The sequence below is a fragment of the Daphnia magna genome, linkage group LG1, assembly GCF_020631705.1.
Source record: "Daphnia magna isolate NIES linkage group LG1, ASM2063170v1.1, whole genome shotgun sequence".
Taxonomy (NCBI): Eukaryota; Metazoa; Arthropoda; class Branchiopoda; order Diplostraca; family Daphniidae; genus Daphnia; species Daphnia magna.
The window spans coordinates 14,340,956-14,364,611 of record NC_059182.1 but is presented as its reverse complement, the minus strand read 5'-3'; the positions used below and the strand labels follow the sequence as shown (position 1 = coordinate 14,364,611).

General features: G+C 44.1%; 3 protein-coding genes across 6 annotated transcripts; 1 reads left to right on the top strand and 2 right to left on the bottom strand.

Moving 5' to 3' along the window:
* The first annotated feature begins 501 nt into the window (after nucleotides 1-501).
* Nucleotides 502-5,863, top strand: LOC116936612 (TBC1 domain family member 19). Its single transcript, XM_032943821.2, has 13 exons — nucleotides 502-776; nucleotides 900-1,070; nucleotides 1,135-1,162; nucleotides 1,276-1,386; nucleotides 1,606-1,693; nucleotides 1,826-1,886; nucleotides 2,537-2,660; nucleotides 2,748-2,860; nucleotides 3,048-3,122; nucleotides 3,840-3,902; nucleotides 4,143-4,368; nucleotides 4,581-4,782; nucleotides 4,867-5,863. Exons 1-13 carry the CDS (start codon nucleotides 663-665, stop codon nucleotides 5,126-5,128), a joined length of 1,638 nt encoding a protein of 545 aa, XP_032799712.2. The 5' UTR covers nucleotides 502-662; the 3' UTR covers nucleotides 5,129-5,863.
* Nucleotides 5,678-13,452, bottom strand: LOC116936512 (bromodomain-containing protein DDB_G0280777). Its single transcript, XM_045178050.1, has 4 exons — nucleotides 13,420-13,452; nucleotides 13,139-13,317; nucleotides 10,433-10,605; nucleotides 5,678-8,288 (listed from the first exon to the last, which is right to left on the bottom strand). The coding sequence occupies exons 1-4, from the start codon at nucleotides 13,450-13,452 to the stop codon at nucleotides 7,030-7,032; spliced, it is 1,644 nt and encodes a 547-aa protein (XP_045033985.1). The 3' UTR covers nucleotides 5,678-7,029.
* Nucleotides 13,090-22,544, bottom strand: LOC123466353 (extensin-2-like). 4 transcript variants are annotated; one of them, XM_045176667.1, is made up of 3 exons: nucleotides 22,063-22,544; nucleotides 13,885-16,667; nucleotides 13,090-13,836 (listed from the first exon to the last, which is right to left on the bottom strand). In XM_045176667.1, exons 1-3 carry the CDS (start codon nucleotides 22,069-22,071, stop codon nucleotides 13,710-13,712), a joined length of 2,919 nt encoding a protein of 972 aa, XP_045032602.1. In that variant the 5' UTR covers nucleotides 22,072-22,544; the 3' UTR covers nucleotides 13,090-13,709. The 4 variants fall into 4 exon arrangements, with proteins under 4 accessions (XP_045032602.1, XP_045032290.1, XP_045032010.1 ...); XM_045176355.1 differs by having other exon boundaries at nucleotides 13,090-13,880; nucleotides 13,929-16,667; XM_045176075.1 differs by having other exon boundaries at nucleotides 13,090-16,010; nucleotides 16,047-16,667.
* Between the last annotated feature and the right edge of the window lie 1,112 nt (nucleotides 22,545-23,656).

Here is a 23,656-nt window from a genome sequence, read left to right as displayed (position 1 = left end):
AGAAAATATGGATGATTAGAGCCCTAGTCGGGCATCAAGGATGCTGTTTCGCCTCTATTGATTCACGTTTGGAAAAGCATAGCGCTTGCGCCAATTTCAAATTGAATTCAAAAAAGACATGGAACGAATGACATGGAGGGAAATGGACGATTGCGAGGAAGTGAGAGAGCAAGGGGGAGAAGATCCGTAAGACCATCAAAGCTGATGCTTGATATTACAGAGATTCCAGCGATTATAGACTTGAATATGCACAATCTCACCACCCACCATACTCGCTAATTTCTCCCCTCTCCTCTTCACCCGTCAACTGCTTTCTCTCGTTGCTTTTCCATCCATCCGACGTCTATCCGTTCCTCCCTCCATCCGACCACCTTTTCTCCCTCTCTTCCACACCGATCTCTTCGTGCTCCCCCCTTTGTTGGCCTTCCTCGAATTTGGTCATTGCTTAGCAACATTATGGTGGATTGCAACTATATAGGTTGTATAGAGAAACCAAGGACGAGTGTTAGATCGATCGAATAAGCGCAGGCCGTATTGGGTCATAGACGCAGAGTTACTGAAACTCTCCCCTTCCAACTGGAAACTATCTTACAGTGTTTGATTTGTTTGTGATTTTTGACAATAAACAGTTAAAAACCTCTGGGTTAGAAAAGGAATTGGCAATGTCCCCAACGAGTTCGACATCTGACAGGATGACCGTGCAAGAACAGGTGGTCAGCGTGATGGAAGAAATGCAAATTCTAGGCACATTAGATAAACTCATCGCTGCTTCAGAGGTAAATTTATAACATCTCCTTTTTTTTGTGTGTATTCTTTCGTCAAAACAATGTTACACGCATCTGTAAAGTGGAAATGAAATAATGCCTTTGAAAGCTGAATGGTAAGAATTTTCTTTGCAGCACATTTGCATTGCAACTCCGCTGGGTACTGGCGACTTCCTGGCCGATTTACAACAAGCATTCCGGCTCAATGGCATTGAAACGTGCATCAAGAACGCGTTGGTTTTGTCTCGCAGACGCAAAAACATTAAAGAAGAGCAAGAACAATTGAATTATATGAGGAAAGCTCAAGTATGTGTTTCATGTCTTTGTCAGCAGTCCAGGTAATTGTTTAATAATCACTTTTCGGCAACAGACCCACTTCGAACGTCGTGTCAGCAAAGGTGTGTTTTTTCCCATTTTTTATTAAATTATTACCTTCTGCTTACGTCTGGATACATCTAACCTCCATGATAATCAATACAACCCGACAACTGTTACGCTGAATAATGAGCAGCCCTCTTGAACCTCCAAACGGACTTGAAACTCTCCTTGGTTCGTCAACGGTCATCGTCTGAGGCCCAAGAACTATCCTCAAAATGGGACGAACTCAGTACTTACGATCAAGGTAAAAAATAAACTACGGGCATCCTTTTCTTCTAAAGCGGAATGCCTGGAAGGGAATAGCAAATCATAACAACGGGTTATATCCTCAAGGTGGAACCAAGTTTCTCACAAGTTCTAGACCTTCTAGAGTTAGACTTTGTTCAACCAACATGTAAATGTTCATTTCAAGTGGTTTCTATTTGTGTTATGTATACTGTCCGTACTTTCTGTATGTGCTCAGACGTCGGCTCCATCCGTAATCTGTACTCGTCCCAGGACCTATACGAAGCGGTGGTGGCTCTCCGGGATCCTGATTACTCCATTAACCGGTCCATTCTAATTTACTTTGCAGTAGTCACGTAGAAAACAGAGCATTATAGAATGTGTGTGTGTGTGTGTGTCTAAAATGAGAGTTTATTCGATGTTTGTTACGTCCACACACGCTCATTATCTATTTGCAGGTTGGAAGAGAAATGGAGCGCAGTCAAGATACCTTTAAATGTACCAACCTTTGAGGATCTGGTAAGTTTCCGATACGTACCTGATGGCGTTTCCGTTTCCCTCTACTTGCATTTCACGATACTCCCCTCAATCTTTCATCCTGTTTGACATCCATACACAGTGACGATCAATACTGTATCCACCCCTCTGGCAATTTCTGTCCGTTTAAGCGAGTCATTAGATAAATAACTTGGTGATGGGACTCGATATTGTAGCTGTACAAGTTACAGTCATTTGTTGGAAGAATAGAACAACTAGAATTAGGGAATTACAAATCAATTCAACTTGCTGTTTCAACTATAAGTTGGAAATGAGAAGTCACATCAGTAAATAAACGTTGCGGCCAAATCAACGATAGCGCTTTCAAACAGTAAAATTCACGATAAGGTAAACATCAGTTTGAATTTTAAAAAAATTTGTACCTTAATAAGTTTCATCCGCTGGCTACGCGGATCTCTTTTCCACCAAAGTGTGCGCTCCGTCAGCTTCGTAAATCTCGTTATATTCTCTCTCTTTTTCTTTCTTTGGAGATCTCACTATATTATTAAAGGGGTTTATCTACTTCGTCCCAGTTTCCTCTCGCTCTCTCCTTGTTTGTATGCACATACACTTATACTTGAATTTTTCCTTTTTTTCGTTTACATCCTCGTTCGTGTTCCGTGCACAACTAGCAAGAGTTCTTTTCAGACGTTTGCACGAGTGTTGACCCCTTTCTGGGACTTGGCTCAGCTCTCGTACTTCAAGGCAATTCAAATGTGACCCTGCTAAACCACCGGATCACCCTTGGAACAAAAGGTATGACCTCTTTGGCATTTCACTATGTTTCTGCTCAAAATTCTGTATGCCATTTCCATCATTTTCATGCATCACTTCGCCATCCAGTGGTGGCCGAGAATGACATCCTGCTGTCGGAGGAATTTGTGAAAGGTGGATGTCCATCTCATCTACGCGGTCGTCTCTGGAAGCAAGTCCTTTTATCTCACGTCGGGGATAAAGTAAACAAAAATATACATTTTTTCTTATTACATTTGTTTTTTTGTATGTAGTTGAGACGATAGCGTTAGTATGCAATTTCAAAATGAGCATTTGTAAACCAGCCGCTTATTCTTTTCTTTTTTTAACGTTTTGTTGCTTGCACGATAATGGAAACATTAACATAAACACAACGGGGAATAACAACAGGAGAAGACCTATTTCCAGGCTAAAAAACAAGCAGTCATCCAAACAGAGTACTTGACGGACAAAATCATAATGAAGGTATAACATTTGCAAATTTATGTAAACATAGTTCTTGTATAGTGTCTGAGGCATACAATAGTATATCACGCACTCGTAGTCGAGTTCGTGATAGAATTACCTGGCACATGCTATTCCGCTATTTGTTGAGCACAGCAGGGGGGGAGAAAGAAAGGTTAAACAAAGCTAGATGGAGGAAAAATAAGAATCGTGACCAGTTGCGATTCACATTTGGCAAGAGTCCGGGAATATCAAATATATAGTCCCGCCGACAGCGACAAATGAACGATCCGGCAATGTGATGCTGCTACCACTGAGGCAATAATAGTTTCGCAGCACATTGTGTATATACGTAACTATTATCAGCAAGTGATGGGAGCAACAATTTTCGTTTGATTTTTTTTTTTGCGGGATTTAAATGACTTTGGCACGAAATTTCAATTTGCTTTTCAACTCGTGAGCAGCGTTCTATTCAAACGATTATTTTTGAAAAACAAAAACGAGCGAATGAATGGATGGATGAGAGGGAAAGAGCGTGCCCTCGTTTGCCTTTTAACACACACGACAGTATAACTTCCCGCGTGACAAATTTCGTGACGCTCCTTCATCTCATTCCACCATTCACAGTGCACATACCAGTGTCGTAAAAAAACAAGAAAAACAAAAGAGAAAATCTGTAAAAAAAAGAAATAAATAAAAATAATAGGTGACAATCTCTATTCTCTCTTTCGTTTTCAGGACATTCAACTAACGGCGTCAAGAGACGAACATTATTTCGTTTACGAAGATCTCATCTACCAGGTAGCAGTCAATTGTTTCTTCATGCCCAGGGCAATAGCCAATAAGTCAATTGCCACTGTCTAGACGTAGTACAAATCTGTGCATAATTTTAAAAGAAAAAAAAAAGGGGGGCGTTTTCTTACTACGATACATGTAGGAATTGCATGTGGATCGTGTCTGGATTGCTCTTATTGTGCCTATATTATTACGCAATGAAAATGGCTCACTTCCTGTTGACTTCCACTCGGTGGATGCTTGAAGGTGTCACTCTGCTTTTCACGGGACCCTTACGTCTACCTCCAACTGTGTTCCAAATTCGGGTCGAGAGCCCAGACAGCAACACGTTTCACTCCACTTGATGTTTCCAGTAATGGCAGCAAGACTGGTACTGTAAAGGCCGATGGCGATGCTCCTGGTGGTCAAACTATTACTACGTCAGCTTTCCCGCCGTCCAGTTGCATCCCTTTCTATGGCTGGGCTATGTACGGTACGTTTCTAGAAAGAAAGCTATATAGTTCCTTCTTGGTCGGTTTTTAATCGATCTCAATGAGTGGAGTTTAAACGAAAACATCCCGGCCGAGTGCGCGAAAATTCTACGATAAGCAGATATTTTTATGAACTCGTTAAAGGCTGAAATGTTAAAAGCTACAATGATTGGTTTGTTATAATTTTCCTTTTCCTAATACCATATACTGCCAGTGGCTCCACTTTGCTACGTCCACGAAGAGGCGGAAGATATCTACTACACGTTGCGCGCCATGTACATCAAATATTGGTCGCGATTACATCGATTATCATCCCACAGACAGGGTATTGTCTCACTGGCTATTCTGTTCGAACGACTTCTTCAACAGCAGGAACCAGAGCTCTGGATTCACTGTCTCAATAACAACATTGAGCCGTAAGAATTGAATTGCTGGCCAGTTTAGATCACAAGCTATTATACCTGTTTCTCTTATTAATTTTTATGTCTATAATGGACCAGACTGAGAATTGCCATGCCGTGGATGGTGCAAGCTTTCAGCGGCTTCCTCATTCCGGAACAATTGCTCTTCTTGTGGGATCTCATTCTGGGCTTTGATTCTTTGCTTCTACTTCCGCTGTTGGCTGCTAGCGTCTTCAGTTTACGCCGAGAGAATTTGCATCGCATTCTTTCACACGATTCTGCAGAGACCATCCTCTCCGACTTGTCCACCATCCAGGTAGTGCCTCTACTCCAGATGGCTCTCACCCAACACACCGGATAACACGAAGTCAATCACATTTCTGGAATGATTGTGTGAGGATTGTAGAATAAAGGCCGATTCTTTAAAATGCAATAAAATAAACAACACAATGTTTTGGAAATTAGATATATTTCGGTATGGCTTGATTTTAAAAAAAAAACACATTTGGCAAAAATAAAAAATTAAGTAAAGCAAATGGATAACCTGTTTTGATAACACGAAATTCTTGCACGTTTGTAACTGCTGCCTCAGGGTCTTCTCTCGCCATCAAATGACAGACATAAAAAAAAATATAGATAGATAGAGAATACCGACTGGTGAAAATGGACACGTTCGTGTGGCTAGATCACACACGTGAATGGCTTTGGCATTTGGAAACAGGTGAAACGGGCAAGGTGAGAATTCAGGGCGAAGCGATATTACGTCATTGCTCGCTCGAGGCTAAACAAGTCGAGACTAAGATGAAGGTGAAATTGTTTTCAAAGAGTAGTAGTGCGAGTGGAGTAGGTCATGACTCCAGGGCGAGTTTTTGTTGTTGTTGAATGAATGAAATGTGAAACGCGGAAATCATTCGACATCGAGAAAAACGGACGATCCGCATATATTTATTGTAGTCAATGAAAAAAAAAAAGGGGAGTATATCCACGTGAAAGGTGGAAGGATGGGAAGATACAGCATATCGGAGATAGATTAAACATTACGAAAAAAAGGAAAAGGGGAGTTATTGTAACAAAGAAACAAATCAGTGAGGGGAAATAAAAGGGGGGGACGGTATGAATTTTCGAAGGGTACGTCAAGATTTCGAGACGGAAAATCTACGATACGATAGCCAAACTTGGTTGAGCAACATTGACTACCACATACACATCATCTCTGGTTTGCTGTTTATTTTTTTGTCGGTTTTTGTTGGTTATTTTAATTTTTTTTTTTACGGTTACGTGAGTTAGTTGATCTTGGCCTATTCCAAATGGCGGATCACGCGCCTTTCAAATTTAAAAAGAAAATCCAAAATCAAAAAGTTGCCGATTTATCATCCTCTAGTTTGGCTTCTTCCTCGTTTCTTTTAACTAAAATTTCCCATGTCATTCTACAAAACAATAATAACTAAAAAAAAAAGGATAACCAAACGATAACCAACAAGAACAAGAATTGGTTTCGACCGGGCAAACCATAATAATATCCCGTGCGAATAAAAAAAAAAAAAAACAGGTCATGTTAAAATTCAAAAAAAAAGTGGGGAATTATTCAAGAAGGAAGGAAAAACATCATACAATCATACATGGATTTTAAACAAAAAATGATAAAAGATGTCATGTTTTTCTTGGCCGGAAAGAAAACAAGGCAAGAAAACAAAAAAAAAAATAAGAGATAAGAGGTGACGTCCGGGAACACAATTTTGCAATGGAAATGTGTGGACTTTGGGTAAAAAAAAAAGAAGCTATTAAAAGAAAAGAAAGAGAATTGTTTTTTTTGTTTTTTTTTTATGTACAAAAGAAGCACGGCCGGGTGATGCTGGGCAGACGATACGTGCACCAGGCGAGTACGTCTTCAAACTCCTTATTAATGCGCAAAAACAAGAAAAATCTTGTTCAGTGCGCATGCGTGTGCGTAAACAAATGGGGAAAACGAGAAATGTTTTGATGGGAGAAATTAAAAAAAAAAACAAAACAAAAAAGAATCCTGGTGTTTTTGTTTTACACTGACGTGAATCGGGGGAACCATTTGAGTCAAAGGCGATTGAGTTCTTGTTGTGGTTCGTTTTCGAACGGTATTGCAAAACAATTCAACATATGGGCACAACCCGTTTAGTGGGGGGGGAGGGTGTGACCGAATCAATGCCACTAACTGTTTGATTGAGCTGTAAAAGAGACAGATAATAAAGGAGAGAAGAGTTGCGAATAAGGAAAGAAAGGTTTAATTCCTTAACCAGTTCGACTTTCTTTTTTGAGCTCAAAGATAGCCTCGCGGATGGCTGCTTGCTCATCCAACGGCACATCGTCACCTTCCGGTGCGGCCACCTCAGGGAAACCTTGCTGGAACAAATCTTCTTCCGTCCTCTGGAAGATGATTGGGCGTGGTCGGATGGGTCGACCTCTACCTGCTTGTTTGTTGGCCGATAGGACTGGACTGCTGGACAAATTGTCAACCGTCTGTTTCTTGGCGAAATCTGCGATCGTCTGCTGGAAATTGAACTGCTGTTCCAATGGCTCCTGATACGTCGGGCTGGCTTGTTTCTCAATCTCCTGTTCCACTTGGTATGATTGCTCCGGCTCTTCCTGGACCTGAACGAGCTCTTTCTCGATCTCCTGTTCTACCTGGTACGATTGTTGCCGTTCTTCCGGGATCACAAGGGGCTGCTCGGGAATCTGAACGGGTTCGATGTATTCCTGTTCGATTTGGTACGTCTGTTCGGGTTGTTGGGCAACCTGAACGGGCTCGACGTATTCCTGCTGAACCTCCTCAAACACCTCGGGCTGGATAGTCTCGACAACCTGGACAGGTGCCACGTATTCTTGGACGATTTCGGGTGCTACTTCAGGTTGTTGCTGGACAACTTTGACGGGCTCGTATTGTGGTTGGACTGCGACTTGTTCCCGCTGGATCTCAGGCTCGGGTTGTTGCTGGTAAACCTGGAAAGGTGGTAGATATTCTTGAGAGACCTGGTACGTTTGCTCGGGTTGCTGTTGAATCTGGACGGGCTCGATGTACTGCTCCTCCTGCTGGATCTGAACGGTTGGCTCCTCTGGCTCCTCCTGCTCCACCTGAAAAATCTCGACGGGTTGTTGGGGTTGAACCTGGACAGGCTCTTGGTAAACGGGCTGCACGTATTCCGGCTCGACCTGGCGGATTGGCTCCTGATATTCTGGCTCCTGGCCAAGTTCCTGTTCGACCGAGAGCAAAAGGCTTCCATCTTGAATGGGAGCCTCTTCCTCGTACGGCACTTGAGCTTCCTCGGCCGAAACTTCCTGTTCCTGGCGGACTGGAACGTATTCCTGCAATACCTGTTGATCCTCCTCCTGGGGTCCCCACAGAACAGCATCGATCGTGGAAACTGGAGACGGAACAAACGGCTGTTGGACAAAGGACGGCTGCTCCGGTTCAGCAACTGCGTAGACGTAGGCGGGTTGGCGTGGTTCCTCTTCTTCTTCCGGCGAGGGTCTGTACGGAGTAGGCTGAGTTTCTGCAATAGTAAATCAGGTCGTAGCTGCAGCGAGCGCCCCTTTTGTTTTGTTTTGGGTTTGTGGGGTGGAGGGTTTCATTTGTTTCAGGTAACACATTTTTTTTTTTTTTTTTTTGAAAATAAAAAGGATCAAGGTTTCGTTTTTATTCTTAAGGTTCAGTTGCCCGATGATGTGCCATTGTGTTCTCGACGATGGCGGCCTTCCACTTCCGTGCGCGGGGTTTTCAAAAAAAAATGATAAAGGGTAGAGCACGGGAAGAACACACAAGACGAAAAGGAAATCGGGAACAAGGTTTCACGGTGTACAGGTGAGAGGGGGAGGAAATGAAAAAGGAGAGCGGCGGAATTTTTTTGATTGTGTCGGTTGGGAAGGTGGTTTGGATTGTTTGCGGTAACTGTTCTCGCCATGTAACGAGAACAGCAAGGAAAATAGGTCCATTATCTGAAGATGTGTAAAAAGGGGCTATGTAGGCTAAAAAAAAAAAATTTATATTGGATTTGAGGCTTTTTCTTTTTTAAGATTGGATATTGTTCCAGACGAAGGGCCCCCAATTTAAAGCGGCTGATGAGGCGGTGCCTCGGGCCCGGTATACTGTCAAAAATCTATGCTGCATCAGAATCGAAATATTATGGTTTTCTTTTGTTTTGTTTTTTTTTTGTGAAAAGGAGAGAGAAATGAAATAAGAAAATGGCGTCGATAGGGGAAAGAAGATGTTTCGAAAATGTTCTACGTTATTCGGACCTCCCCCCCCTCCCTTTTAGCGAATAGTAATATAGAAAAAAAGTGAGAAGAATCAATCGTTCAGGTGGGATAGGCAAGAGAAGAGCAAAATAAAAAAATATTTAACGAATCATTTCAAATACAAAATGAAAACTCAAAGATTGGATTTCTTTTTTTAAATTGGAAGGTAAAGATTAATTGCATTCTCGTTTTCTATACCAACTGAAAACGATTTCACGGAAATCAAAAACAAATGATAATAAAAAATAAAAAAAAACTAGTGATAGGAAGAAGCAAGAGAAAGATGGGGGGGGGGGATAGACGGATAAAGAAAGCTAACAATTGGCATGAGGAAAACAAAAAATGAACGACCGGAAGTTTGGGTCTACAAATTCTACTGTTCCTATTTTGGGGATGGGTTTTTTCTTTTTAATCCCCCCTACTACAATGGGTCATTGATTTGCTAAACAAACTATTCAATTGTTTCTTCTATTCTTTGCCTCGCAGGGATAAATTGTTCTGGTAATAAAAAAAAAAAAGAGGTAAGGACAACTAAAACGAAAATGTTATTACATCATTTTTTTTTGGGGGGGGGGATGGGGTTGAAAAATGGGAATGGTTTGATAAAAGAATAAAGGTGTATATATAAGGTTGCGAGACAGGTAAATGTGAAGGATTCGATTTTTGTGGAATGGTTTGGATTTGCGACGGTTTTTGCGTGGAGAAATCGAGGTGGGTTGACGTGCGGCGCGTTTCTTATCATTTAAGACATTTTCATCCGAGTATAAACGGCGAGGTGAAATTTGAAACTTGTTGTCTCTTCACGGTATGCATGAATTTTTTTTGTTTTCTCGTTTTCTAATTGTTTCGTTAAGACACACGACACACGCTTGCGTGGCACTCTCTCTCTACTCTCAAATGCGATTTGCTAATGGGTTTTTGCGTTTTCTCTTGAGCTGGAAATGTTGCCATTTTGTAGTTCCCTAATATTTCCTTGTCCAACGGCTCAAGCCTGTAACAAAGTGATGCAAGAACATCTAAAACGGCTTCATACAATTGTAACATTTTTGGTTTTTACTGCTCTCTCTTGTTTTTTGTGCTTCTGCTTTGCCCCCATTAAGTGTGTGTCTTATCGAACCAGAATGTGTTGTGCTGATTGGACCCATCGGAAAATAATTAACCCCCAATTTGTGCTCTACATAATCAAACGCTCGGACACGGCGAAAGGAAACCAGGTTGAAAAAGTGAACACTTAACTATGTATACCAATTAAGACTGCCGGACGTGTTACGATCCATCCTTTTCCCTATTTATACACACCATTTTTCATCCGTTAAATCTAATATGCTACCCAATTTTTTTTTCTTTTGTGTTAACCATCGTGTTGTCTAGCGATATACTTTTATGAAACCGGAATGTGTACCTTCGGGCAAGCGTTGTGTGATACGTGAACCGTAGGCCGGCTCATCGACGACTTGGCTTTCACCGTAGTATTCCGGTTGGGCTGGGACGGGGTCCGGCACGGCGGCAACGTCTTGGTAGTCGATGGGAGTCGTCTCCTGTCTGATGTCAACGTCTATGGAGTCGTCCGTCTCACTGCGTGAAACATACACACACATAGACAACAGTACATGCCAGTTTTGTTTTCAGTCAGTTTTTTTGTAAGTCAGTCAAAAAAAAATTATGTCATCATGCAAATTGTAAGCTACGGATAGAGGAAATAAGGCACGTCAAACAACGCGTAGGGGTCATAGAGTAAACACACCGTAGGAATCAAATGACGTCACATCAGTTCAATTCTTATGAAACCAGGAAAAGGAGAAGTCGTCGTGATGTGGAGAAAGAGCTTCGTCACGAGCACGAAAAGATGGACGATAGTCTTAGAAAATGGACAGCAGAAAGAGAAGGAGATTTGAGAGAGAAAGAAGAACGTCATAATGTGAAAAGCAGGTCGGTCAGTGTGCGTTTGTTTTCGTGAGAATAAACAGAGTCCGGCCAAATGGGCAGAGAAAGTCAGTCAGGTGTGTCATCGATGATGCCGCGGGACCCGATGATGGCCAGACAACAACGGGTTGTTTGAAACGTCGTAATACGAGAATTGGAATGAAATTTGTCGTCAGACGGCTGAAACAATTTTCTTGTTTTTTACCGACAAACGTTTTTGTTGTTGTTGAAGAATGCCATTGTAGTTTTGTTTTATATTTTGTTCTCTTTTCAAACAGACACACACACGCACACATACATCAACAGGGTTGAGAAAGAGATTTAAAAAAAAATAGAGAAGGACACTAGAGAGAATCAGATTCTTTCATCTTTTATTCCTTAAACTGTTATTTCTTTTCTTCGTTGTTCAATCGTTTTTTGTTTGTTGTTGCCATCGTATCTGTTGGTTAATTCACGCGCTTTTGTTTCTCTAGCTTTCAGCAATTTACTTTTTTTCTTTCCAAATTTTTTAGTTTTTTTTTAGAGCTTGTCGTATCCGCATGACATTTTGCTATTCATTTCTCTAATGAGGTGAGGTGCATCCGCTGTAAAGCGCTCGGCGATTTAAGCGAATGTCCGCCAACACTCCGAAATGAATAACGAAACTTTTGTAATGCAAAATATTAAAAAGAAGACAAATTTTGAAATGTTGCAAAAATTTCTAATAAAAAGAAAGGCAATTTTTTTATTTTTTAAATGAATGGCTGTTTATCCAGCAAAATGAAAATAAAGATGAAAGAACAAAATGTCGAAGAAATAACTGTAAAATAATAATAATAAAAAAAAAAAAATAATGTGGTTTTGGTTGAGAGAGGTGGGTTGCTTTTCGCTAGCGATCATAAAGAAAAAAACAGATTTTAAAGACGCAGACGAGGAACGAAAGCAAAAAGAAAAATTCAAGAAACAGCATTAAAAATGGAAAATCATTTCAGAAAAAAAGAAAAAAATTTAACTCTTCGCCACTGTTATATATAATAATAGAACTCTTTAAACGCTCGCCTTGTTTTCTCCGACAGAAACAAACTTTGTGCCCGTCGTCTCTCTCTCTCTCGCAATTCAAATCTAGCCACACTCTCTCGTTAAGTCCATCTCGGTCTCGATGTGATCGGGACCGAATGGTGGAGCGAAAGAGTCCTACCATATATATATAATATATATTTATAGATATTGTCGCTGAACAAGTCAAGGGTAAAAATTAAAACGGGAGAGGAAATGAATTATGCAGAATGAGTGAGCAAATGATAGAATGGGGCGCCCTACAGGTGCGCACGTTGCCGGCTTTTTTTTTTATGATAACTGACGGGTGGGCGGAGATGAAAGTAATTGCAAAAATTCATTGGGTGCGAAAAAAAAAAAAACGGCAGATGAGTGGAGTGAAATAAAAATAAGGAGTGCGACAGAGGAAAAAGAAGAACTTGTTGTCGATCGAGAAAGTAGGACAGAGAAGTAGAAGAATCGTTATTTTGTCATCATCATCATCATCATCAAGGAAATGATGGGAAGAACGAATTAAGAATTGTGGAACTGACGCAAACGGTTATGGGGGATAAGGTATATGTATAAACGATAATAAAACAAGCATTTGGTTCGTTTAATGACGTGTGGGGGTATAAAGAGGGAGAACTTGAGCATCAAAATCGGATTGGATTCGACCTGGATTTCAACCCGAAGGTGATGGTCTTTTTTCTTTTGTTTTTTGGAATTTTCAATCTATTAGACGTGACGGAGAAGGAAGACAACGATAAACCAGTCACCGAGTTTCCCTTCTTCTTCACATCAGCCTCTGTGTTGTATTGAAATTTATCCAATCCGATTTTTTTCTTATCGTCTTCAAATGACCTTTATCATCCTTTTTTTTTTCTTTTTCTAATAATTCTTCGTCTTGTTTCTCATTCGTTCTTGGGATGCCATCAATTTGCGTGTGTCTTTCTCGTTTGCACACCGACGATAAAATTGTTATAAGGAAGGACTGCCTATGCTTTTCTCTTGGGCAAGGTAGGTTATGAAAAAGGTCACACATTTTTATCAAGAAAACACAATAAAGGTGCAATTTAAAAAAAAAAAGATGATCAAATGGCCGCGTTGCGGTGATTGTTCAAAAAAAAAAAAAACTGAAGAAATTTTTTTTTTTTCTTTTTGAACTTACGCTGACGGCGGTAGGTAATCGACGGCCGGTGCGGACACCACCTGTTGAGCGGGTGCGCTAAAGAACACGGCCACTTGCTGAGGTGCATCCTCAACGGGTTGCTTCGTAGGTCTGGACGGGCTCGTACTGTTCAGGCTCAGTGGCTGGCACTTCAACTGGAACTGCGACTGGCTCCTGCACTACCTCGGGCACGCTGAAAGAGGAGTAGGTGTACGTCTCCGGTGCGGCGGACACGACGGCAGGCTCGTCAACAGGTAGAGGAATGAATGGCGCCGATGTGCTCTCCGGTTGTGACAACAAAAGGTAATCTTCATTCTGGGCAGCGGGCACTTCTACGGCTGGAATGGCCACCGGTTCGGCCGGAATGAAATAGGCCTGAACGGGCTCCTGGACAATTTCTGGCGTGGCTGGTTGAGGTGCTTCTTCAACGGGTGCCCAGGTAGGAGAGGCGGACACCAGATCGTTGTACGATTCAGCCGAAGGAGCCGAGGACTCGTCGGAATCAATGGCTGGCTGGCTAATGGCGATCGATTCTTCGACAGGTGAATCGTACGAAGCCGGAGCCGTGTATTCAACAGCGATGGGAGCCGAGTAGGACACGGCTACTGGAGCTGGTGGAGTGTACTCGGGAGCAGCAGGAGCTTCGTATTGAGGGAGCAGCGGGAGCTTCGTATTGAGGAGCAGCGGTAGCTTCGTATCGAGGAGCAGCAGGAGCTTCGTATTGGGGAGCAGCAGGAGCTTCGTATTGAGGAGCAGCAGGAGCTTCGTATTGAGGAGCAGCGGGAGCTTCATATTGAGGAGCAGCGGCTACTGTGTATTCAGGGACTGTGTATTCAGGGATTGTGTATTCAGGAGCTTTGTATTCAGGAGCAGCGGGAGTGCTTTCGGGAGCTGACGGAGCGTATTCGGGAGTGCGAGGAGCATATTCAGGAGCTGCAACTGGTTCAGAAGCCGAAGGAGCAGAGCGAACATCTTCGGGGCGAACGCCATAGACGGGAGTTCCGCCGAGCGGTACCCATGGGTTCGTGGCGCAGGACTCGCAATTTTCGTGCGATGGGGCAACTGGGACGATAGAGTAGCTGGAAGCGCCAGGAGCGGAATTCTGGGCTGCAGCCGGAGCTGGAACGTAGACAGGATCCGAAGCAGGAGCAGCGGAGTACACCTGATCGGGGATGGCGGCCGGAGCAGGAGCTGGGGCGGCGGCAGAATAAGAGGGCACGGCCGGAGCGGCAGAGGCTTCGTACGGGGCAGGAGCATCGTAAGATGGCTGAGGAGCATACGCAGGCTCTGGGGCAGGAGCATAAGACTGTTGAGGAGCTGGGCCAGCATAAGAAGGTTGAGGAGCAGGGGCAGCATAAGAAGGCTGAGGAGCATAAGATGGCTCAGGAGCGTACGATGGTTGAGGAGCAGCCTGAGCGTAAGATTGTTCAGGAGCGTACGATGGTTGGGGAGCAGCTGGAGCGTAAGATTGTTCAGGAGCGTACGATGGTTGGGGAGCAGCCTGAGCGTAAGATGGCTCAGGAGCGTAAGATGGCTCAGGAGCGTACGATGGTTGAGGAGCAGCTGGAGCGTAAGATTGTTCAGGAGCGTAAGATGGTTGAGGAGCAGCTGGAGCGTATGATGGCTGAGGGGCGTAAGATGGCTGAGGAGCAGCAGGAGCATAAGACGGCTGGGGAGCATACGATGGCTGAGGAGCATAAGACTGTTGTGGTTGAGGAGCATAAGAGGGCTGGGGCTGGTGGGAGTAGGCCGGTTGAGGAGCTGGCTGAGGGTGGACCGGTGGCTGTGCGTACACCAAAGTGATGGGGTAGGGTTCCGGAAGGTCTTCGTAGCCGTAGCTGGGGTAGGGTGGGTCCAAAACTTCGTAGCTCTGTCCTTTGCCCTTGGATTTGAAGCTGATCTTAGGCAACTTGATCTTGGGCAGCTTGAACTTGGATTTGCTGGGTCCGTAAGTAGATTTGGGTGCCTTGGGCAGCTTGGGCGATCCGTAAGAGGATTTCGGTGCCTTGGGGGCTTTTGGTGCGCCATAAGTTCCCTTGGGTTTCTTGGGTGCCTTGGGAGCTTTCGGTGCGCCATACTGTCCTTTGGGTGCCTTAGGAGCCTTAGCTTTCGGTGCGCCATATTGTCCTTTGGGTGCCTTGGGTGCCTTAGCTTTAGCCGGAGCGCCGTAAGATGCTTTAGGGGCCTTGGCTGGAGCGCCGTACTGTCCTTTGGGTGCCTTGGGAGCCTTAGCTTTAGCCGGGGCGCCATAAGTTGCTTTCGGGGCCTTGGCCGGAGCACCGTACGAAGAGGCTGGAGCCGGATGGTAAGCCGGTTGAGGAGCGTAAGTTTGAGGAGCGTAAGACTGTTGTGGCTGAGGAGCGTACGATGGTTGGGGAGCGTAGGAAGGCTCGGCGGGGTAGGCAGGAGCAGGAGCAGCAGCGTAGGTCGGTTCGGGAGCGTACGACGGGGCAGGAGCCGGTGCGTAATTTGGTTGGGCCTCATAAACCGGGGCAGGAGCCGGAGCGTATGCTGGCTGAGCGTCGTAAGCTGGGGCAGGAGCTGAAGCGTAAGTTGGCTCAGGAGCGTAGACTGGAGCTGCAGGAGCTGGAGCGTAAGATGGCTCGGGAGCGTAAGCTGGAGCTGGGGCGTACGATGGCTCAGGAGCGTAGGCTGGGGCCGGGGCGTAAGACGGAGCTGGGGCAGGAGCGTAAGATGGCTCAGGAGCATAGGCAGGAGCAGGAGCGTAAGACTGTTCGGGCACGTAAGCCGGAGCTGGAGCGTACGATGGCTCAGGAGCGTAGACCGGTGCTGGTGCGTAAGACGGTTCTGGAACGTACGGTGCTGGAGCTGGAGCGTAAGACGGTTCAGGAGCATAAGCCGGGGCTGGAGCGTACGATTGCTCTGGTGCGTAAGACGCAGCTGGAGCCTGGGCGTACGATTGCTCTGGAACGTAAGCGGGAGCTGGAGCCTGGGCGTAAGCTGGTTCCGGATTGTAGATCGGAGCCGGTGCTGCGTCATAAACAGGGGCAGGAGCAGGATAGGCCGGCTGTTGAGCAGCGTAAGTCGGTTGAGGAGCGGCGTACGATGGCTGAGGGGCGGCGTAAGTCGGTTGAGGAGCAGCGTACGCTGGTTGCGGAGCGTGGTAAATCGGCTGCGGTGCTGGAGCGTGGTAAGTAGGCTGAGGAGCTGCTCCGTAAGCGGGAGCTAAAGGAGCTCCATACGAAGACTTTGGCGCCTTAGGAGCCTTAGCCTTGGGTGGGGCACCGTATGCGGGTCTTGGGGCCTTGGGAGCCTTAGCTTTCGGTGCGCCGTAGCTTGCCTTTGGCGCTTTAGGAGCCTTTGGAGCCTTAGGAGCGCCATAAGAGGCTTTAGGAGCCTTGGGTGCCTTAGGTGCGCTATAGCCGTAACTGTTGCCTCCGGAACGAAGATGTCCCCATGTTCTTTCTTCAGCTTGATCGGCAATGTGCGGATTGGGACCGGCAGGTTCTGGTTCAGCCCAACAGCTGACAAGGGCGGTCAACGCCAAGAGCAGCAGACAAGCGGAGAACTAAACAATCAAAACAAAACAAAATCAAATAATGAATTTTGTTTTTATTCAATCATCCTCAATTCGTTTCTAGTTTATTGTGCAACCGATGCTCTATTGTAAAATGATTTCACATCAGTGTGTCTTCCGCCATTATCGCGGTCTACATCCTTAAAACCGATTGGGGGTGGCGAGGGAACAAAAGGCACCAAGATTCACGAGACCATTGTGCTAGTTCTTTTTAAGTGGCAGCCTAATCGAGTTGAATTGGCAAAAAAAAAAAAGAATAAAACAGACAAAAAGAATTAAACAGCATTGCCTATTTTGCTGTTAAGCCAGGCGAAAGGCAATGACAGACGTTTGCCCTACTGTTGAGCTATAATCTCTCACGAAATGATGGATGCGGGAATGAAACAAGAGCAACACGCAATACAACAAAAGAGAAAATAAGACGATTCATTCGCGTCTTTGATTCAGAAAACGATTCTCTTTTTCTTTTCTTTTTTCGATACATGTGGTCGATTTCCTCTTGGCAATCGCGCCAACTGTGCCAGTGCGTTCATCTCTCGCCTCAGACGAGAGCCTAAACCACGTGAGAAAAGAGTGTGCTCATTGCCTCTTCTTGCCGTTGGTGTATACGCCCCAAAGAATCAACAAACGAGTTGTTTGGCATTCGAAGCACGCAGGACATCGTCTAAATAGCCACAAAATACTTAAATACACCCGTATAGTAGTTTCTGGTTAGCGACCGGTGCGCCCACCGGCGGGACCCCATTACCAACGAAACAGGTATACTAAACTCTAGTAATATTATAGGCAAATACATTTGAAGAAGCAGAGACCTTGTTCGTGCTGGCATAGCCAGAAAAGGAGAAGAGAAAAGAGAAATAACCCGGAAGAGGAACAAGGTGCAAGGCAATCAGGTATAGTATGTAGATTAGGGACTGTGGGAGAGTCTTATAGCCACACACAAAGAAAAGGCACAGGCCCCTTTGGTGAAAGTGGCAAGCGGGACTGGCGCCCTACAAAAAAAAATAAACTATGAAACACACACGATTGGCAATTCATTGAATTTCTGCGTTAGCGCGGGAACCGGCAAACTCGGCATCGACGATATACATGAAACGGTCATTGGTACCCACCTACACTCTCTGCTCTCATTTTGTCCCGATTCTTTCGCGGCCTCTCATGGACCCGTGTGTGTGTGTACGGGAAGAGCCTTAAGGCCAGGTGAAATTCAGAAAAAGAGAAACAACATTTTCGTGGCTTGAGAGACTCGTTTCATTGATTCGCGGCGCTTTGCTTTTTCCTACTGCGGATGCAAAGAGAAAAACGGCTGCGTGAAAGTCGGCTGCCTCCGAGCGCCAGCCCAAAAATGGGTGAGCCTCTTTGGCTGGAACAGGCCAGTTCGTCAAGACGAAAAGACTTCGACAATGGTGGTTGGGGGGGGTAGGGAATTTGAGTCGATTCAATCTGATTTTTAATATTAAATTTGTTGTTGATGGGGAAAGAAACTGGTATAAGAGGGAGCGATAAGAACTATAGCACTACGTTGCCTAGACTGGCCAAGAACACACCAATCGAATGGGCGGCTTTTATGTTGGACATTGGCGTTTACACGAGCCGCTGCTGTGGGATAAAGAAGGCTCTGTTCGTGTCCTTATTCCTCTATAACAAAAGGCTTCCTTCTCTTTCACCGTTCGGCCATAATAATCGAATGGAAGCCGCACCTCAGTCCTGTGCCACTGACCCACACAGTCCAACTATTTCTTGTTTTTTTTCTTTTGATTTTTGTTTTTGTTTACATTCTCTCCTTTTCCTTTTGCAACTGAATTTGGATGTTCCCGGATCTCTCCACACGAATCCACTCGAAATTTTTCTTTTATTTTTTTTTTACCTGTATCGATGTGAGCTGCTTTACGTGCTGGAACAAGATTTCTTTCGCTCTAATGCGTAGAGACAAGTTAACAGGAGGGGCATTTTTTTAATTTCCTTTCTCTTTACGTTTTTACAACACCTGTTGCGGCTTTTTTTAAGGTGGAAAAAAAAAAAGAAACAGGTGAAAGTTTTCTTTTTACTCCCCCATTGAACCATCGCGACAGACCCTCATTTTCTTTCTACCCTTTATTGTCTACCTGTTGCAGGGATGGAAGAAGAGTGACGGTTACGAAAAGGATTCTCATTCAAAGTGAAAATAATAATAAGAAAAGAGAAAAAAAAGGGATGGGGAGGGGGAAAGGCCGGCAAAAGAAAATTACCTACACCGGTACGGTAGCTAAAGAAAGGGAAAGATATCTATATGATGTACGCACTGCATGGAGTCATCAAATGGAATTCGAAGCCTTTTCATCTTTTTACGTTAAAAAAAAAATGATGCACTTTCAAATTTAGGGAGAAGTAAAAGGTCACAGGGAGAGGAACTAAAGAAAAGTAACAATTCATCTTAAACAAAGAGAGAAGGGCGATTCTCAGTCTCCCCCTTTCTTTTCTTTTTATAACTATTATTATTCTTCCGGTACGCTAGGAGAAATAAAAATACAATTATTTTCATTATAATTTCATTTTTTTTTTTTTTTTTTACGGGTGCAAAGAGGTGAAAAAGTAATGATAACAATAAAGCTGGAAAAATTCTAACGAACAACGTAATCACGTGATAACCGTATCAAATGCGACGGTCAAGTTCAGTGCCGCCATTTGCAAAGGGGGCCAAACCGATGCGGAAATGCCTTACCCAAAACACAAAAAAAAAAAGAATTCGGGCTATATGAATTAGTAGCGGTTGTTTTTTGTTTTGTTTTTTCATTCGCCAAAAATAAAATAAAAAATAAAAAAATTGGGTGCAGCAACGCATAGCGATGATCTACCCGGATAGAGGCGACAAGAAGATTGAGATGATGCACAAAACAAAAAAACAAAAAAACAAAACTATACTGCATTTTAACTTGTATGCAAATGAGTTAAAGCCTCACGTGTAGCCAAGTGGGCCACGAACTGAGAGAAGCTCCCTTCGTTCAACGCCACCGCTACTATGCCGCACTAGCGCAATCATCGTAATCATCATCATCGCGGCTACTACCATCATCATCATCCATGGCGAAGGGCCTTTTTATTTTCTTTCTTTCTTATCCTTTTCTTTTCCTTGTGTGCACGCGGGAGCTACTACCATTACGATTATATGGCGCTAGTAGAGAGAGCAAAGTGCGCGTCGGCTCGTGTGTGTCTCAAGCGCTCGTGTTAGCCAGTCATTTCAAAATAAATATTTCAAAAAGATTGAGTCTTTTTCTTTTTGAAAAAAAAAAACATTATTCTTCCTGACCGAGCGTAAACCTCTGGGCTCACGTCCGTCTACCTGTTCCCAGTGTTGAGCCCCTCTCTCTTCTTGTATGTAGGTGTGTGACACACTTTTTCTTGGCCTCTGCCCTCCTCTTCCTATAGCACCGACTGCCCACCACCTGCAGCGACTCCACCCTTCTCTCTCTGTGATCCGCGCCCATCGCTTCCGAGCCTCCATTTTTTTTTTCTTCTTTTCTTGTCGAGTCGAGTGTTTTTTTTTTGTTTTTTTGAAGGAAAATTATCTTCTTTCTACCTGTTACACACTCACGTGTATTGGTTTCTCGTTTGGAGAAGAAGTGGAGAGGGGGGGGGGCTGGGATGTGGTAAAAGGAGAAGAGAAAAGACTGGGCCATGGCTAGCGGACACTCTCTCGGATTGGGGCCACATTCTCGAAAAAGAAAGAAATATCAAGGAGGAAGCCTCGATGGACTCACCGCTGCGAGGGGAAAACTAATTATGCGATCCGACTGCCCGCTTTCTCCCGAACGATGCAGAAAAGACTAAAGCAAAGTATTACCCACACGGAGCTACGAGATTTTTTTTTTTTTTTTCTGTTTTCATAGATAAAAGAGAAAAAAAAAATAAATAAAATAACCGCAGCCGCACATGTTTCCATTCAACAAGATTTTCTCCATTACCATCGTGTTGGTTCTTTTTTTTCTTCTTTCACGACGGGACTACCAGCAAACTATATACTTTCTCATTCCAACACGCATGACAATAAGCAATTGAAAACACTGGTCGTTTCTTTCTTTCCTTTTTTTTTCCAATCGAAATCAATTGAATGGAACAATGAACGCTATCGAATTGCAGCCCTCCCCGAAAAACGTTGAATCAAACCAAGAAAAATCGCAGTTCAGTCAAAACATTTAAACGCTTGAATTCGTACAGCCCTCCATTTTTTTTTTCTTCTCATGTTTGTCATTGTGTAAATGCATGTCCCGCTATGTTACATTCATTTGAATGTCCTGCGCACAGAGTGTGTGAATGACGCGCCCGGATGCCCGCACAAATCGCTACCTAACATTCGTGTGGACACACACACAAAACAAAAACAAAAAAACCAAGACAGCTTACATTTGCAACGGTGACAATCTATCCTGACACATGTATTTGACCGTCGAAAAATAAGCAGGCACTTCGTACATGCCGGTCTACGTCCTTTTTAACAACCAGAAAATGAATATTTTTACGTGCGCGCATTCCCTTTAAGTGCTTTCGTGTCCCTCTTTCAACTGTCTGCAAATCATGCATGTTATTGACAGTTTGCTCGGATTCTTTCTTCACTATTTTGTTGTTTTTTTTTTCCCACACATTTAATCCCTCCCTTCAAAAAAAGAAATTGACTATCCTCAACAAACACAGTGGGGGGTGGGAGTTGTCCGTACACCTACTTTTGTGTGTGTGTGTGTGTGACAGTGGCCCGGTCTCAAGGCATTGTGCCGTGTCCCCATTACACGGCCAGCAAATAAAAAAGACCTCTATTTGCTGTTCTTTAAACTCTGAAAGATAAAAATCTCTTGTACTTAAGGTTTCCCTGTTTTTACTTGTCGCCTTCTCTGAAAACGGAATGTTGTGACAGCAAAATTGACAGGTACGACCTAGTTTGAACCCTCTGTACTATCGGAACGGTCCATCATCAGATTGACCAGACGACCAAATAGGCAACTTGACCTAGATCGACCCTACTTGTCTATAATGCACCAGACTAAAAGGAAAACGGACAAATAAATTCAAGAGATTTGGCAAAAAAAAAAAAAAATTCAAAAACAAAACCCAAACATGGAAAGGAGAAAATGCATGACTGCGACCTAGATTGGCCCCCCCTCGCTCTTCCTAGCCGGCAATCAATCAGTTCGACCTAGATCGATCCTGCTGAAAGCGGACCCAAAACTTCACCTGTTCTTTCTTAATCCAACACATTTTTCTTTAGGGGGGGGTGGGTTGTTTGTTAAAAAACTGACCCTACAATACAACTCGCAAATTCTATACTCAATTTCACGGCTTGTCACGTAAATGGTGAACGATATTGTCCCGAACGAAAATCAACATGAAATAGGAAAAAACAAAACAAAAGGTTTACCTTTGCCATTGCTGCTTCGGATGATTCAACAGGTAGTTGTGATTGGCAAAAATGCCGAGTGGCGATGTGTCAGCACAAGATTTCGGCGCAGCCAAAAAATGAGCGTAGTACAGCGATGGGCCGTCCTCTAGGAGACGGCTCGGTCCTCGTCCAGTCGGACACTGGGGGTCTAACAGCCAAAAGCCGCTGCGAAAGTGACAAAAAGTCAATCACGACTCGTCCAATCACTTGTCGAGAATGCGTTTCTGTTCAGATAGTTCTGTGTTTGTCTCTTGTGTTTCACTGCAGCTGGGGGCAAACTGTGTCGTTAGCTGGTCGAGACGAGATAGTCCGTAACAGAATGAAAAGAAAACGTTCGATGTGTTTCTTTATATATTCGCCAAAAGTCGGTTGAGAGCAGCTGAAGACTGGAGAGCGGAAGACAGGAGAGGAGAACCAGTACCTTGTGAGGACACGTGGATACAGACGCAACTGATCGGTGCTCGATGCGTTTTATACCACTGACCTACATACGTACACATCGACGGGCGGGCGTTTGGGAGGCAGTCTATAACGCTATAGCCTCCTCACCAAAAGAAAGAAAGAACAAAAAAAAAACGAGGAAGGAGCCAAGGTGGGGTGGTGATGGTTCTCTAAAGCTATACGGCCGACACACACCAGGTATCATAACGATGGCAAGCTCTGTAGCTAGTTTGGCTTTGCCTAGTAGGCAATAGTGTGCCGGGCAAGGCGGTGGGATGGCCAGACTGGGTGGGTTAGCCCATGTTGGAAACGCAAAAAAAGGGAGAAGACGGAGAAAGAGAGAGGCCAGGCTACAGCAGGGAGAGCTTGTCGAGAGAAAGAGAAAGAGAAAAAACCTGTCGACAGTACGAAAAGGGTCCTACATAAGACGTGCACGGCACGGCAGATGAAAATAGGAAGAGGAAGAAAAAAGAAGAAGAAGAAGAAGAGAGAGAAAGAGAGAAAAAAAAAGGGAGGAGTTAGAAATAGAAAGAAAATTTTGCTCTTTCTCTCTACTCTCTTCTCTCCCCTCTCTCTCTCTGTGTGTGTGTGTTGGTGCGTCCGGCTGTGTTTCGTCATCGCGCGAAATCGCACACCCCGCAAAGTCAATTTCAGAAAGAAAGAAAGAAAAAAACGAAGCTACAGGCGAATTCTTTTGATGTTTCATTCTTTTATTCATTATTCTGTTTCCCGAGTCGATTGTTATACGTTTCAACTTAAAAGTGTGTGTGTTATATAGTAAACGAGAAGTTGGAACTCTTTGACCATCGATAGGATGCGCTGAGCGCGGCCAATATCGGCGCACGGGCGACAACATTTGATGAAACGAAAACAAAACAAAACGCATTCGGCCAAATAGCCTCAACGCCCCATGCCCAGGAGGATGTTCTTATCCTACATACCCATATTCCGGGATTCCTGGCACTAGGCACCGGTATATACATAAGATACTAACGGGCCCAGTGGCTGTCCTGGCAGTGGTCCAGCAGCAGCCGAATTGCAACCACACCATCCAGCACAAAAAAAAAAAAACCTTTTTTTAAGATTCACTGCAATAGATGGAACAGTCTGATACGCATTGCATTCAATTAGA